General features: G+C 41.0%; 1 protein-coding gene across 1 annotated transcript in view; it reads left to right on the top strand.

Annotated features, from left to right (window-relative positions):
- Myh15 (myosin heavy chain 15) overlaps positions 1-2605 on the top strand; it is a 123065-nt gene extending 120460 nt beyond the window's left edge. The window contains 3 exon segments of the mRNA XM_048803852.1: positions 954-1001; positions 1003-1080; positions 2579-2605. Of these exon segments, the coding sequence (XP_048659809.1) occupies positions 954-1001; positions 1003-1080; positions 2579-2605 (153 nt within the window).
- The last annotated feature ends 14832 nt before the right edge of the window (positions 2606-17437 follow it).

Below are 17437 nucleotides of genomic sequence, written 5' to 3' on the forward strand. Positions count from 1 at the left end.
GAGCATCCAGAAAACCCTCCAGGAAAATACACTTACCGGTTCCCTGCCATGCTCATGGCCATGGAAATCATGGATGCATAGGGCCTGGTTGTCCTCAGGACAGAGGGGCAGTCTTGATGATGCTTCCTGCCATGCACCTGTGTGGCTGGAATGTCTATTTGCAGGCCTTAACCCTGCCACTGAGAGAGGCTCTAGCTAGAGGAAAGTGAAAGGATGAAATGAAAGGAGAACCGAAAAATCGAAAGCCTGTGCCTTTTATACACACTCTCTGTACTAAGGTTTCACACCCTCTGAAAAGCTGTGCCTCAAACACAGAACAGATGCAGCAAGGGGAGATTTGGCCTCCAGTGTCACAACTCGGGCAGGAAAGAATTAGGGCAGCACCAGGTGCAGAGCACAAAGCTTCCTCCCTTTAATGGGTGTTCCTAAGGGCTGGGGACTGAGACTTTTGTGAACTACTTTTTCCTCCTCCTCCTCACTGTAGAGTGGAACAGGGAAGCAGGTGGATAAAGAATAATTTCTTCTTCTTCTGTGATGAAATGGCATGCCGGGGATCGTGATTTTTATTCTCCAAGCCCCTGATCCCCAGATACTTTTAGGTGACCATGATTTCACTCGTAGATGTTTTTCTTTATCACAGTGAAAAGCAAAAGGCGGGAAAACATTCCTCAACAAGTTGACAGCCAAACCCATGTTATTAGGGATCCATTTCTCCTTTATGATGGAGGCTACCATCTCTAGTCTTGAACCTCTACATTGATGAAATCCCTTCCATTCAAGTGTGCCCTGGATGGCAAATCACCTGGGGTTGGAGGTCTTGCTTAGCTGTGTGTGGATGACTATGATAAAATTTGCTCCTGGTCTGAGCTGCCTCCCACTGCGTGTCCTGAACAGACCAACTTGCATTTGTCTTGGGGTTTCAGCTTGCCAACAGGAATGCTGCTTTTCCTCAGAACACTAGCCTCCTTAACCAGAAGAGGAAACTGGAGACTGATGTTGCTCAGATTTCAGAAAGAAGGAGAAGAGATGATACAGATGTGTCAAAAGGCAGAAGAGAAGACCAGGAAGGCAGCCATGGAGGTGGGCCTATTACCTGTCTGCTCAGTCCTGTGATCCAGAGTTCACTGGAGCAGGAGCCCAGATACAAGAGCCCATGTACAGTCAAAAAGATTCCATTGATTCCCTGCCGCATCAGGAGGAGGTTAGGTGACCCCTCTGCCTCCCTGTGCTCAATTTGAACAGCTAGTCCAATTACCTCCTCCCTTCCTACCTACCCTGGCACTAAAAAGGAGCAGTTGAATTATCTTAAGCAGAAACTTGTGATAGCAAGAGCCTTTTTTAAAAAAATTTAGTCATTTTCTGCTTGTGAATCAATATATCTATTTCTAGAAACCATTCTTCCTGTGGTTCCCTGCAAATAACTATTTTTTTCTGGGGCCTATAATCATTTTATGATGAGGATCTGAAAACAGTGCTTAAGTCACTGATGTTTTTACACTACACACCCCTGCTTAGGTAGAAAAGTCAGACTTGCAAAGAGAGCTACAGGGCTGGTATGCCCTCTTTATAATGCAAATTTAAATTTGTTGTTGTTGGTGCTTCTCCTAAATGCCACTTAATCTGCCAGCCTCAGTGTACCCTTATGAGAACTGGATAAAGGCCATCTTCAGGGCACCCCCTCAGGGCTGATGTAAAATTCTCTCAAAGGACATGGGAAGTGGAAGTACCACTGAGTAAAAGATATTAGAGGAGGAAGGGTAGAGGGTCAAGATTTTATGTAAGAGGACCTAGCTCCTGGGTCTCAGAGCTTGCTAAGTGGGGCTTGGGCTTTATTTTAGTTTCTACTCATCCTTCAGTGTCAAGGGCTTTGTCTCAGCTCATCAAATGTGCAACAACAACATGTAGTTACCCTGATTCTGCTATGTGAATGGAGGTTAATTCCTTACTTAAAACTGTGAGAACTGGACCTTCAATTAGATTTTATATTAGTCATTTTTAAATTGAAAAGAGATAAAAAAAAAATGTTATTTACAATGTGGAGAACTAAATAAAACTTTGGTTGTAAAATTCAGCCATTAGGCCATTGTGGAGCCCAGCCTTCTGGAATGGAGAAGTTTACCTATCACTCAACCATTTTTTATGAAGGAAGGTAATTCTGATTTTAGGTAGAAATGAAGTATGAGAAGCCAGGCACAGTGGTGCATGCCTGTAATCCCAGTGGCTCAGGAGACTGAGATAGGAGGATCACGAGTTCAAAGCCAGCCTCAGCAAAAGTGAGGTGCTAGGCAACTCAGTGAGACCTTGTCTCTAAATAAAATACAAAATAGTTCTGGGGATGTGGCTCAGTGGTTGAGTGCCCCTGAGTTCAATCTCTGGTAATCACCCCACCACCACCCCCCTAAAAAGAAAAAAAAAGAAATGAAGCATGTGAAAACTCAAAGATGTTTGATGTCAAGAGAAAAGAATATCTGTGAAAACCCACATACTTAAAAAGGAACAAAAAGGTTTTCTTCCTGCTTGGTAAATGTTTGCAGTCACACCTTATGAAGATACTGTCTGATTAACCTTTCCTTTATAGGACTTTCCTGATAATGCTGAAAAGTGAGCTCACTACCTCTTCTCCCTCTTCACCCTCCAGTTCTCCAACAGTGTAGCTGTGAGCCCCAACCCTACATAGCAGAGCCCAGCGTTGCCTCTATAACTCTCATTCATTGCCCTCACCCTCTGCAGAGATGTCTCATACTTAAATTCTACAGATGGTTGGTAATCAGATGGAGAAACTTTGGCTAGCAGAGTTGTATTCTTACATTAAATGCACTAAGAGATTCATGATACAATTCTTAATAATCATACTGGGACCCCAAGCCCTTGTATACACATCCACAGCCAAGAGTAAGATTCACAATTAACCTTCCTTGTGCCAGAGTACTGGTGCTGAGAGCATCTGTTACTGCCAAATTCCTGCAGCTTAAACTTGTTTCCGATAGTGAATCACAAAATTAGAGAAGTGAGATTTAAAAATAGTTTGTGTTCTTTGTGACATCGGCTACTTTATTCAATAATAATTGATTTAAATCAATTGCCTCAATTGATCTTTTTTTTTTTTTCCAGCACAGATGTTGTGTCCTAATGTGATGTGGTACTTCATCTTTGATCTGGTTCCACCACTGCTCATCCCAATCTCTCCCGTCACTACTTCTATCTGTTGCCCCACCATTCACAAACTCAAGGTCAGTAGAGGTTGGAGAGCATGGTGGAAAGAGATCATGTACATAGTCAAGGCATTGCATCCAGTTAGACTAAAACTGAAGATTGTTGGCAGAAATGTGAAGATCAATTATCTACTGGTGTAGCTCAGTCCTTTTTTTCCTGGGTAATTCAAGGCCTAATTGTCCTGGAATATTGTATTGTATTGATGTCCCCACCCTCGTCACTTTTTGTTTTAGCATTTGCAGATCTTTTAAAGTATCTTATCTCAACCTTTCCTCTTGGTGCTAGGCGAGAATTCATCTTCTGCCACTCACCACAGCAGCTCTAGTCTCTCCACAGGAGGGTTGTCCACTGTATCCAAACACACCTTAGCAGTTTTACTTCTGTGTCTTTGCTCCTGTTGTTTTCTCTGTGGAAAGTGCCCATTTCCTAACAACTAGGAATCCACGATCCAGAAAGTCTCAGTGCAGATATAGGAATGACTGACAGAAATGAGGTAGTATCTGCCTTCAGGGAGCTTAGAAAAACATAGGATAAACTATCTTAAAAATAGAACCTGTGAAATTGTTGAATTAATTTTAATGTCTACAGGTCATATGACAAATGCTACAGAGATGGAAAGAATATTCAACTGAAATTTGATAGTTCAAATTCCATTGTACATCCATACAGTAGAATACTAATGCATATTTATAGGCCATTCATACAATTGTGTTGATTAAAAAGGAATGAAAAAGAGCTATAAAATCTGTCCTGGAGATCACACTTAACAGTATAATCATGACCAAAGGTGAAGGTGATGTGGAGAGTTAAAACCCTCTTATGCAAGGAGGGGGAGAATAAGAACACACGCACATACTTATATTTTGAAGAAATGGTGACAGAATAAATTAAAAATCCAATGAAAAGGGCTACTTATAGGAAGAGAACAGAGAAAAGAAAGCTATATATTCTGAATTTAACTTATTTGGTTGTTTTAATGGCATAATAATTTAAATCATTTACATACTTCATAATTAAAACACGTTTGTGAAGCAAAAAAGGCCCAGAAGTCCCCAAAATTTAAACACTATGGAAGCAAATGAAGATAACTATTTATCAAGCAGACCACATAAAACATGCACAAAAAGAGTTATTCTCAGTGGCTTTTTCTTTTCTTTTCTTTTTTTGTACCAAGGTTTGAATCAGGTATACTTGACCACTGACCCACATCCCCAGCCCTATTTTGGATTTTATTTAGAGACAGGGTCTCACTGAGTTGCTTAGTGCTTTGCTTTTGCTGAGGCTGGCTTTGAACTTGCAATTCTCTTGTCTCAGACTCCCAGTGGCTTTTAAACATAGGTTTTATATATCATTCATATTATGTAAGGGTAAAAGAGCAAATTGAATTTACATTTCACAATAATATATTGCTACTAGCAATAATACAAATAGAATTGTTTATTCAATAACATACATAGGAACCCAGATTTTTAGTATAAGAAAAAAAGGTCATAGGCATAAAACCAAAGAACTTATACAAATTTCCCTAAAATCTACATGAATAATAGTGGAATTATCTCCAATTTAAGATTGCAAGATTTTATTTCCGTTTGCTATTTGTTCAATGTTGTGACCCAGAATCAGTTATAACTGAGCAGCAGTGGTTTCCTAAATAATCAGATGATATAAGGAATTCTGGTTAATTTTCTTAAATATACACTAAATATATGTACATATGTTCCTTGTGCATTATATGACTTCAGTTACTTATATTCAAAAACTGATAGCGTCCTGTTCTTTTACTCAATTAAAATCCATTGCCTCAATTGAGCACATATTTTATATAATTGTATATAGATATATGATATCAAAATATCATTGTTTGAATTAATTTTTCACCACTACAACAAAATACCTAAGACCAGGTAATTCATTTAGAAATTTCTTTGGCACATGATTCTGAAGGCTGAGAAACCCAAGAGCATGGTGCAGGCATGTGTGTAGGCCTTCTTGCTGCATCATAATGTAGCAAAGGACATCGCGTGGTGAGACAGATTGAGCGTGCTAACACAAGTTTCTTTCTCTTTTACATTAATGCTGTATTTGGGGCTTCACCTTCATGACTTCATTTAACTTTAATAACCTCCCTCTCAAAGTCCTGACATCCAAATACCATTAGTATATGAATTTGGGAATTAAGTTCACAGTGCATGAACTTTTTGGGGAGTCTTTCAAACCAAAGCAACTATCATTACCTGTTAGAAATACATAAGTATTTATTGGTGAAATTATATAATGTCTAGGATTTGCTTTAATAAAGCAGTTTTTCACCCAGAGGTATCTTAATAACTTTTTTTCAAAGTCCTTAAAAAAGCACAGAGGAGGTTCTCTGTTATCTCTTCTGCCAATAGACAGAACTATGTAAAGTTCCTAGAGAACCAGAAAGCAGGAATGGAAATGGAAAGGTGTCCGTGATTTTGTAACAACAGGCTTTTTCACCAGGGAACCATCACAGCTGTTGACCTTCTCTCCTTCCCTTTGTTAATGCACCTAGCTTAGGAGGAACAAGGGGGTCAGTGTGGTTCCAGTGGCAGGAAGGAGGCAAGGATAGGGAGAGCTGGGATCCATCTCACCAGAGCCATTCAGGGCATTCAGCTTTGCAGTTTTAAGATGGTGATCAGGAGGCCTCTTGCAGAAGGTAGCATTTAAGTCAGGGAAACCAGAGAGAAAGAGGCATGGTCAACTGGGAGAAGAGCCCCTCAGCAGAAGCAGCAGCCCATGCTCTTTCCCTACCAACTCTCTAACCTCTATACTTCCTTACTTTTCTTCATAGCACTTGACACCATCGCACATATACTGTATTTTACTTAGGTTTTTCTGAACCTCCTCATAAGACTGAATGCTGAAACAGGAATGATTTCCTTTTTGTTCACTTCTTTATCCCTGGCACCAGGGTGTGGTGTGTGGTAGGCATCTTGTGGGGTGTGGGGTGTGGTAGGCACCTTGCTGAATGTGTGTTATGCTAATCTTGTATACTATAGCTCTCCCACAAAGCAGGGCTGTAGGGCTGTGTGTGACATATGTGTGATGGAGACTTAGGGTCTGCACTGAATAGAAAAAGCAGCTTAAGGCCAGGGAGTTTATTGGCTGAATCCTCAAAGCCTGCTATATACAACTCACTTCTGTACTTACAGACATTCATGCACGCATACACGTGTGGATATGAGTGTGATTTTGTAATGTAAGAAGGGAGGCTTCTCCCCTCTGTGTGGATTAGCCTTTCATGTCCTTTAGAATCTTAACAGTCCTTTGTGAGTGCACAGTTCAACCAGCTCACATTTGGCAGGGGAGTTTTCTCAGAGAGGTTGCCCTGTTTAATCCCTACCAGAAAAAAGAGCAGACACATCATTCCTCGACTATTTCAACTGATCCTCCTGTTGGCAGACACTGTACCAGCCTTGCTGCCAGCATGTGATCTGAGGTCATGGTTTGGTTACAGGTTCATGAACTGGAGGGCCAGCTCCATCACAATGAGGAGACCTACAGGGAAGCTCACAGACTGGAGCAGTGCATCAGAGGGCTGACCTATCAGGTAGTGCAGAGAACCATTCCCTGTGTATATAGTTGGGCTGGACCTTGCAGAAGTGTGCTCCTTCCAGGCTGAAAAATCCTCCTGGGACCCCTGCAGTTTTCTCTGAATCTTTGATCTCCCTCAGCAGCACTGACTCACCTCCCAGGGCTCTGTTCGTATCTGTTCTTATGATTTTAGGTCAATGCTTCTACAGAGCTTGCAGGAATGGGAGCGGTAAGTTGCAATTAGAAGTGAAATCTATTTATACCATCCTTATTTTTTCACACATAGTGTTTGCAGCACTTTCACAAGCGTGCCTTCCTGTGAGAGGCTGAGTGAGAACAACATGTAAATGAAGTGACTGGTAAAGGCTTGAATGACCACCCAGCCAGCAGATTAAATGGGATGCTAATTGAAGCAGGGGACATTTCCATTCCTGTTTTGCACAAACACTCAAGGCCGCTGAGGACTCTATTGCTAATGCCAGTTGGTAACAGCAAATACTATAGAAAAGCCTAAGGCTTTCTGAATCTCACCTATTGACTAACATTGGTCTCGAGCAAAAAATCGAAATGATGTGGGAACACTTCTTATAAGTTCTTAATGGAAGGAGTGGTGTAAACCTCATCCTCACTCTTGCCTGTGCCGCCTGTCACTTTTCTTGCTAGTGCAATACCTAGATGGCGCTCTGTGGTCCACACTCTAAAGCCCAGCAGCCTCCTGGTACACAGCGTGTGCACATACTTCAGTTGTTGAACACAGATGCCAAAAGTTACTTTCTAGTCTTCTCACAGTGAACAAATACAGCTTATTGCATTGAAAAGTGGAATATTTCATCTTAGGGGCCCACTTTCACAGCTCCTCTGACAGTACTAACACAGGATCTGTGGGTCTTGGTTCTGATTCCCGAGACTGAGCTGTTAGAAACGTCAAAGTCTTCCTCCCTTGCAGCAGGAAGCACAGTGTTGATAAGAAAGCGGAGCACTTCAGACATATCATCTTGGGCTAATTAAAATGAAATGAGCTACTCAAACAGCTCTTATTACTGAATAAGTGGTTCTTTTTATGAGATGCATTTGTCTGACACTTCTTTAAACAATGTGAGGTATATCAAAGCCAATGAAGAGTGAGCCCATGATATGTGTAGTTAAGAAAGTAAACAGCTTGGGAACATGAAAGTTTGCTAATCTAGTCTTCTGTAGAGCTGGGTGGGGAAGCCACCCATGTTGATGAGGTCAAATAATGCAACTTGTTAGTAATGTTTGGGTTTTGTTTTTCTTTTTATTTCCCCATTGATTATTCTTATTTTCATCTTTAAACAATTCCATTATAGAACAAAACACCAAAGCTATAATTTTTTGGTTTTCATTGTCCCAAGGAATGTAATCTTATTCTATTGTGTTGTTTTTGTTCCTTCATTGCAATAATCTCAGTGTTTCTCATATATTAGTTTGGAGGTGCATTTCTTAATTTCTTCCAAGTGTCTGCACAATGTTGAGAGTGGATCCAGTCAATTATTCAAATGAGTGGGTTCCACCATCAAATCCAATAATACCTACTGAGCCCTGACTTCATGCAAGATATTGGGCTAGACCCCGCGATTTGAAAGAGACACTAGCAGGCTCTCCACATTTCTTGATATCCATATCTTGTTCATAAACATTCAAGGTTGGTACTTTGTCAATTCATTTCATCTTTATTAAACATCAAAATGCCCATCAGAATGAGGCAGGATGTTTTGTAATAGCCCATTAATAGGTACACATTCAAAAATGTCCCTCTCAAATGTCCCTCCTGGTAAAATCCTCTGGGGAGATTTTATAACCATGTACTGAATAGGGAATCAGGTGTAACTTTATTCCATAATGGTGCTATGGTTTTCCCCACTGTACCCTTATCTTTTCCTTTCTGTTCTTCTGCCATTTGGAAACAATGCCAGAAAGCTGGTGCTTCAAAAGATGTGCGATAAAGCAAAACATGAGATGAGAAACTGTAACTGTTGTAGAAGGTAAAGACAATTTCCCTGCCCCTCACTCTCTGTATCAATTTTACCTTTTACTACCTCTAACATTCAGGAACCTATGTGTAGCTATTCCTTAATCCTTACACACACATAGAACAAAAAAAGGACTTTGTGGCCTCAGTGTCAATGCTATGGCAGATCCAAAGATGCTGTAGTTAGAGGTTGCACTTTTCACAGCTGAGTGGTCACAGCTTTTCTGGAAGGGACATCCAATATACAGTTATGGCCACCATAGTTATTTATTGGCTTAGAGCCATGATGTGAGTCTGGGTCTAACATCAAAGGCTTTGCCTTCCCAAGTGGGAGGAGCATCATTAACATCAGCAACTACTTTAATTCACCTCTCTTATATGTGGCCTCATTATCACCTCTCTCCCCAGAATTGTTATTATCAATTAACCCCATGTTGATTTTAGAGTTTACTGTAAACACAATTCTGTGAATCTTTAAATTTCATAAAATATATTTTACTTAAAACATGGTCTTTTCTCAGCTCCTCAACCAGGTTGATTCCTATGTATTCATCTTTGCCTCAGTAAGCTTCAAATGAGTAATTTTCTACTGTCAGATTCCAGGTGATGCAAACAGCTTGGCTAAAATCATAGAGAAGGGCATAAGCAGGAGCTGTGGGAAAATAGGGAGCAATGAGCCTGTTGAAGTGGGAGGGTTTGGGGGAGATAGGGGAAAGTAAATGTGGAACCAAAGGAGTTGATAATTGATAAAAGAAGTAAAATGCTGTGGCTTGAATCTTGAACATACCCCCATATGCTCAAGTGTTGAAGGCATAGTCTCCAAGACATGGTGCTATTATTGGGAGATAATAGGACCTTGAAGAGGAACGGCCTAAGGTAAGAAAGTCCTGTCATTTGGGGTTTTGCTATTAAAGAAGACATTAGAAGCCTGACTCTTTGTTTCCCAGCTACCAGGCAGTGAACAGCTTCCTCCCCCACTCCCACCATGATGCATTCACTGCCTTGCCACAGGCTTCCAAAGCAACCAATAATTGAAACCTCTGAAGCTGTGGGTAAAACGTCTTTCCTCCTTTTAAGTTGTTTATCTTAGGTATTTTGTCACAGCGATGGCAAACTAACTTACACATGAGGGAAGCTGAGAGTGCATATAAAGTTCAACCAGCAAGGTTATAGGGGGTTCTAAAATTCTGCCACCATGTCCAAGGATGCCAGACATAGACTTTGGATTTGATGTTTGCCCTGCTGTGTTTTCATCTTGCTTTTGGTCTGATCCTTGCTTTCCATTCCCCTCTGCCTCCTTCTGGAATAGTTACCCTTTGCCATTGTATCTTGGAAGTCTGTAACTTTATATTTACAGGGGCTCAGAGCTAATGGCTTGCTTCGAGTCTCAGAGGAGACTTTGTACTTAAGCTTTTGAGCAATGCTGGAAAGTTAAGATTTGGCAGACTCTTGGGCATTAACTAAATACATTTGATTTGTAAAAGGGGCAGAATCCTATAGTTTGGATCTTGAATGTCCTTCAAAGGCTTGTAAGTGAAAGTCTTGGTTCATGGCCTGTGTTGTTATTGGGAGTTGGTAGAACATTTAAGAAGTGGAGCATTGTGGAAGAAAGTCTAGTTACTGAGGCCAAACCCTTCCTCTCCGTTTTGATTCTGGCAGCCATGAGGTGAACAATTTCTCTACCATGTGCTCGTACTCTGATGTACTGGCTCACTATAGACCCAAAAGCAACAGGCCAACTGACCATGGACTGAAATCTCCAAAACTGTGAGCAAAAATAAACCTTTCCTCTTTTTAAGTTGAGTATCTTAGGATTTGGTCACAGAAACAAACACATGAAGCCAGTACCAAAAATGTAAGCTACAGGGGTAGATATTAAGTTTATTTCTCAATCCTCAGTAGATTGGGATATTTTCTTCCTTTGGAAAGTTCAACTGCTCTGAAATAGAAACACTCCAGTTAAGGGGGAATTGGAGATATGAAGGTGGTAGGGAGGATGAAGAGTCCTGTCCACCTGCCTGCCTCTCCCCTGCTTTTTCAGAATACCAAAGACTCCATGTAGCACAGTAAGACACGGCCTCCCCAGCTGTCCTTTCTGTAACCCAACCATGGACTGTACCTGAGGCAATGAGACTAAGCACACTAAGGTCCCCACATCGTATGCAGTTTTCCTATCTCTGCTGATACCCATGCCGGAATCCAGAAAATTTACCTTTCCTATAGTTTCATTTTTCAAACATATGGGTTAATTACAAAGTTCAAGGAATGAGTTGTTTTGATTGGAGTGTTATCGATTTTCCATTTTGCATATGTGGTCTTTTTAATAATGCACTTCATTCCTATTGAGAAACTCAGGCACCCGTAGCTTGGTTGGAATGGAGAGGCTGAACACTATATTGAATGTAATGGCTTTAACTTCCACTTCAGCAAAGCCTGGGGGTGTTGTGGGTGGATCAAGAGGAATGGCTCTGTCGTTGCTCAGAGCTGAGTTTAATTTCTCAAAAATCGGGGTGAGTAGTTAAGTCCAAAACAACTCTCAGATGGTGGTTTTTAATAAAATTTCCCTCATTTCCTCACATGAGGCTATTCCCAGTATAGACTGCCAAATCTTCCAAATTACCTTCAAGTACAATCCTATGCATTTTAGGCAGAGGAAGACAAGAAAATTGAGCAAGATGCAGACTCTGACAGATAAACTTCAGCTCAAAGTGCAAAATTTCAAGCAACAACAAGAGGCGGTGGTAAGTGCCTGGCACAATTGCAGCCTCATGAATTTCCCAGCCATTGCTTTTGGTTAGTGGAGATTGATGACTCCAGGCTTGCAGAATAACTTGTCAGAGAGGGCCAGCTGAGGTTAATGTCTGCCCATTCTGGTCTTTCTTAATTTAGGCCTATCATCCCTAGAAAACATTTGTGCTGTTTTGGAAAGCCAGAGCAGGCTCCCTCAACCTTGTGGTTATACCCACACATGGACTATAAGAGATGAGAGAAGTAATAGCAGGGTATTGTGCAGGGATGACCAATTTTGGGCAGGATTGTCACCCTGGGGCTTCCCAAATCCCCACACTTTGGATGAGCATAAACACAACAGTTCACGATACTTTTTCCTGATAAGCCTGGACATGGCTGTGGACCAAACCGCCATCTTTGGAATAGTATCTGCAGCTCCATGGAATGTAATTGGTAAGTGCCATATATTGTTTCTTTATGTTTTTAATAGTACATGCAGTTATATATAATAGTTTCATTCTGACAATCATATGCATGGACCATGATTTGTTCCATTTTCAGTCCCTAGTACTTCCTTTCTCCCTCCTCCGTTTTGTTTCTCTACTGGTCTTCTATTGTTTTATAATTGGTGCTTTATTGATATAAATTAAGATGGAATTCACTGTGGTATATCCATATATGTATGTAGCATAATTTGATAAATTTCATTCTTCAGTTCCTCACATTTCCCTTCCCTCTTGATCTCCCCTTTATTTTCATGGTTCTTCCCCCACTTATTTTGCCCTAGCTTCTACATATGAGAGAAAACATTTGACTTTGAATCTGGTAGGTTCTCCATCTCTATTCATTTACTGGCAAGTGTCATTCTTTATGGCTAAGTAAAACTCCATTGTGTATCTATACAAAAATTTTTTGTTTATCTATTGATGGATACCTGAGCTGGCTCCATAATTTAGCTATTGTGCTGCTATAAACATTAATATGCCTGTATCACTATTCCATGCTGATTTTAGTTCTTTGGGATAAATACCAAGGAGTGGAATAGTTGGATTCATTTCTAGTCTTTTGAGAAATCTCCATACTACTTTCCAAAGTGGTTGTACTTTGCAGTCCCACCAACAATATAAGGGTGTTCCTTTTCCCTTAAATCCTCTTCAGAATTTTGGTTTTCTTGATGATTGTCATTCTAAGTGGCATGAGATGAAATCTGTTTTGATCCTTGTTTACCTGATTGATAGTTGGCCAGTGTGTTTTTTAGGTGTTAAGTTGTTTGAGTTCTTTAGAGAGTCTGGATATTAATCCCCTGCTGAAGGAGTAGGTTATGCCTAATATTTAATAAGGCGTTTTAAATTAATTGATTTGGGCTAAAATAACACTGTCTTAAAATTACCTGTTGATTCATAACTTGACCCAAAGGCAGAACACAATCTTGAACTGACTTATAAATAACTATTTGCTCTAGCACATAGCAAGTCTATGAAAGCTCTACTACTTGCAATTAATGGAAAGTGCCCAAGGGGTTCTGAATTTCCAGGGAATAGCAGCTATGAAAGTGGATCTTGTACCTGCTACAAAGTCTGAATTTCTATATATCACACCCAAATTCATTCAATACTCAGAAGTGATTTTTCACCTTTTCCTTGTCAGAGCAGAAGAAACTATTCAGGGATGGGGATTTTTGTATTTTCATATGAGGCACAAGCCAATCAATTAGCTTTCCAAGTATAAGCAACATGAGCTCATCAAGTGAAGGAAAGGGCAGAGACAGCAGAATCTCAAGTCAATAAACTGAAGATTAAAGCAAATGTGTTTAGGAAAAAAAAGTACAGCAGATATTCAACTCTGGTGTAACTTACAGCATGTCAGGTTAGGTCTCACTTCATTGCTTTATTTTTTTAAGTAAAGTTCAAATAAAATCTTCCTATGTTCACAAAAATTCTTTTTGGCTAGATAATAGGATGTGCTTCCCACTTCCCTATTTATAGTTCAAAGTTCTTAATTGCAGGTTAACTTCAGGTTCTAAGTGCCAGGCTGGGCCCTCAAGTCATTCAAGTAGAATATCCAGGACTCTATGGAACAAAGACTTGAAAAGCATTAAAGGATATGCTGAAAATTAATTGAATACTTTTCATGGTAGACAAGTGCGTGACTTTGTATCACATCAAAACGAGACCGGGGAAGATGTTTAAAACTGAGGGAATGAAGGAGGCAAGATACTCTTTCTATTCCTAAAATTATCCCCAAACAGAGAAGGATCTTTCTGCACCTTTGTGGTTCATGAAATGACTGTTCTGATCCAGTGGTAGAAGCCAGTACCCTAATTTTATGGGAAATGTGGCTCAGTGCAAAAAAACCTTGAACTAAATGTTCAGAAGGAAGCTTCAGCTTTTTGAGATTTTCCCAGGAACATAATTTTTAAATGAGGTCTGACTTTAGAAGTGAGTTAAGAGATTGGATAATGTGATAGTAGATCCCCTTCACAGAATGCCTGTAAAGCATTTAGCACAGTTTCCAGCTCAGACAGGCACCATCTTTCATTTTAATAATTTGGTGCATCCTGTACTATTTATTTCTGATAAATGATTTACTACTAGTAGCCCTAGAAGATGAGTTGATAAGGTTAGCAACAAAAAATACCACCTTAAGGGAGGTCAAATGGATTTCTTGAAGGAGGGACTAAAAGTTTGTTGCACTGAATCTACTTAGCTCTAAATATGAGAAGCAGGAGTCATTGCCAACACCAAGATTTCTTATTGATGCCTGAAAAGCTATCATGGATATGTCCTAAATATAGGCTGTAAGTGGCTTGAATGCTGGTCTCAATTTGAGAAGTGTATGGCAATGGATTTAGGGTCTTCTCTGCAGAGCCTGCCCAGCGACCCCATATAATGGAATTGTTCAGGGAGGTACCTCACAAGTGCTCCAATTTCACTCAGCTGCAAGAGCTTGAAGGGCATCCAAAACGGATGCCATGTATTTGACTTTGTTGCAGTTATTTCTAACAAAGAATGAAGCAAAAAGGGCCTCTGAAAGGCCCGAGATGAATATGAAAAGCTTTCTTGGCAGTGCAATGACTAATTGTTTCTTATTCACAGAAGAAAAGCCTAGAAATCCCTCAACTGATATATACGCATAAGGAAAAGGTTTTCTGATAGAACAGTGTGTCAGGGCTGTGGAGAAAATTGATGATGTGGCTGCAGAATCTTCCCCCTCAGTGGGGAATGGGGACAGAAAACGGTGACCATGCCCTTGGAGTGTATACAGAATGTGTCTGCTTTCTGTAATGCAGATAACTGCCTCAATTCCCTGCCTCCTTTTGAAGAGCTGGCTAAGACCTACTTACCTCTGAGAGGACTTGGCATGGTCTGAGCATGTGCTTCACTGGTGAAAGTCACTGGAACTTCATAGAAAATACCAATATTGTTTTTTTAGGTTCATGAAGAATAAGCAATTTCTTCTTATAAAGGAAACTACTGGAAAAGGAGGGGGCCATTTTATAGCCAAAAACTCATGTTGTTTTCAAGAGGAACATTTACAAGATAATTAGAAAATTGCCAGGTGCAGTGGCACACACCTGTAATCCCAGAAGCTTGGGAAGCTGAGACAGGAGGATCTCGAGTTCAAAGCCAACCTCAGCAATGGTGAGGGGCTAAGCAATTCAGTGAGACCTTGTCTCTAAATAAAAAGAAGATAGGGATGTGGTTGAGTGTCCCCAAGTTCAATCCCTGAAACCAAAAAAAAAAAAAAATGAGACTTTGGTCCTTAAAAGCATTTCTTTATGTTAGAAGAGCCAATGAATGCAAGAATTTCTTAAATTCTGATGTTAAAAAGTAAATGAATACTTCTTTCATCCATACTGCTTCTTAATGCATAAAACTTATAGAATGTACTCTTAGAGCAATTAGGCTCCATGGGAATTATGACATGTTAGTAAAATGATTTTTACTGATAACCAACTAGATTTAGTATGGTGAGTCTTGGGGACCTCCAAAGAGTACCAGTATCTCTAATACTATTTAGGGAAAATGTAGTATTTTAAGCCATTAATGGTGAGAGTTGATAAAATTTTAACAATGTTCTAGATATAACCAATTAGTCACTTTAAACTTAGAGGAAAACATTCCTAATGGACATACATGTAGGCTATATGCCAACATGGATTTTTAACCACTGAGGCAGTGTATCACACAGGAGTTCAGTACAGGATGATATGCAGGCTTTGTACTGTTGCAGTGTGGTTAAACAGCAGAGACATGTCCCAGAATCCCTGTTTGCATGGTCTGGATTGAAGTTGGTCATGAGAGAAACTTGCATTAGTAAGGAAACATAAATGAGCATTCATTTATTTCATGCTCATAAGGTCAGTTGATGGCCCCAGGTATTGTGACAGCTCAGAACTATCATCCCAGGCCAAAAGGTGAACTAGCAGAGCTCAGTGACTCTTCTAGTCGCCTTCAGCTTTGCAGGGTCCTGGCCAGGCATGTGTGTGTAGCACCAAGACAAACATGGTGCTACATGTTCACTCAATATTGCAAGCCTGGTTGCCAGTTGTAACAGAATCCAGGTGTGTCAATTCTCAAGTTGGCAGTACCTTTTCCCTAAATAGTATTAGAGATACTGGTATTCTTTGGGGGTACCCAAGACTCACCATACTAAATCTAGTTGGTTATTCTGCTACAACCATTTATGTACAACTAAACAATAAATAAGAAATTTATTTCTTATGGTTCTATGTAAAACTAGAGCATTTTCAAGTCAATTGCCTTTCTTAGATCCAGGCCCTGGTTTTCCACCTTTTTACTAAAGTGACTCCCTGCTTTTGCCCATTAACAGTGAATCAGATGTCGAATCAACTCCTAGTAATACATTCCTTTTGAGTTCTTGGTGGATACTCACTGTAGCCTCCTGGGCTGACTAAAACAGGTATGTAAATGAATGAGAATTATTTTCTAGGGATTCCTTGCATCTGGACAGTCATAGTAATGTAGATGTGGCGTTCAGTGAATGAAGCTTAAATCAATGGAATACTAGAAGTCTTCCTCTGTATTGTACTGCTGTAATAGAACACCTGTCACTGGCTCATTTATAAAGAACAGAAATTTAGGTAAAAGATTTTTATCAGAGAAGGAAGATGGCGGCGAGGGGAGTGCATTGCCCCCATGTGCTGCTTCACTGTGTGGGAGTATGACAAGTCAGGACGGCTAAAGGATATCTTGTTAGGAATTTCCAGCAATAGTGGGGTGCTCCGGAACCTGGAGGAAGGATTTCCATCGCAAGAGGATCGGCTACGGGGACTCAAACGCGAGAGGTTTGTCGCACGGAGGGTCACACTGCTTATTCAGCAAATCGCCCCGCGGCTAGAGTCTGCAGCGCACGCTGGGAAACGAGGAGATAGCGACGCAGGGATACAGCGCTGCAGTTTCTGCCAGCCGTGCAAGCACCGTACTCAGGGCTGAATTCTGGGTTCGAGACGGGGGAAGGAAGCGGTCCATCTCGGTTCTCCACACCGGTCAGACCACAGAGGAGGCCAGCAGCCACCATGTTGGAAAGCTGACGTCACCATACCTGTTTTCGACTGACGGCAGCTCATTCAGCCATAGAACAGGTAATTTCAGGCTGCAACTCGCCTGCGGCTTGCAGACAGATTGCTAGGGTTCAGTGCCTGGGTGCTTCTTAGAACCTGATCTTATCGGAGCGAACACCGAGCGCGGGGCGGCCGAGTTCTGGCTCCCGGAACCGTCCTGGGCCGCGGAGCCTGCTTCTTGGACCCTGCTCCTATCAGAGCATACACCAAGCACTAAGCGGCCGAATTCCGGCTCCCGGAACTGAGCCCGCGGGGACTGCTTCTTGGAGCATACACTTATAGGAGCTTACACCGGCTCCCGGAACTTCCCTGGCCCGGGGCTAGGAACCCGCGGAAACTGCTTCTCGGTCCGGGTCCTGCTGAGG

This window comes from Marmota marmota, unplaced genomic scaffold (genome assembly GCF_001458135.2).
Source record: "Marmota marmota marmota unplaced genomic scaffold, marMar, whole genome shotgun sequence".
Taxonomy (NCBI): Eukaryota; Metazoa; Chordata; class Mammalia; order Rodentia; family Sciuridae; genus Marmota; species Marmota marmota.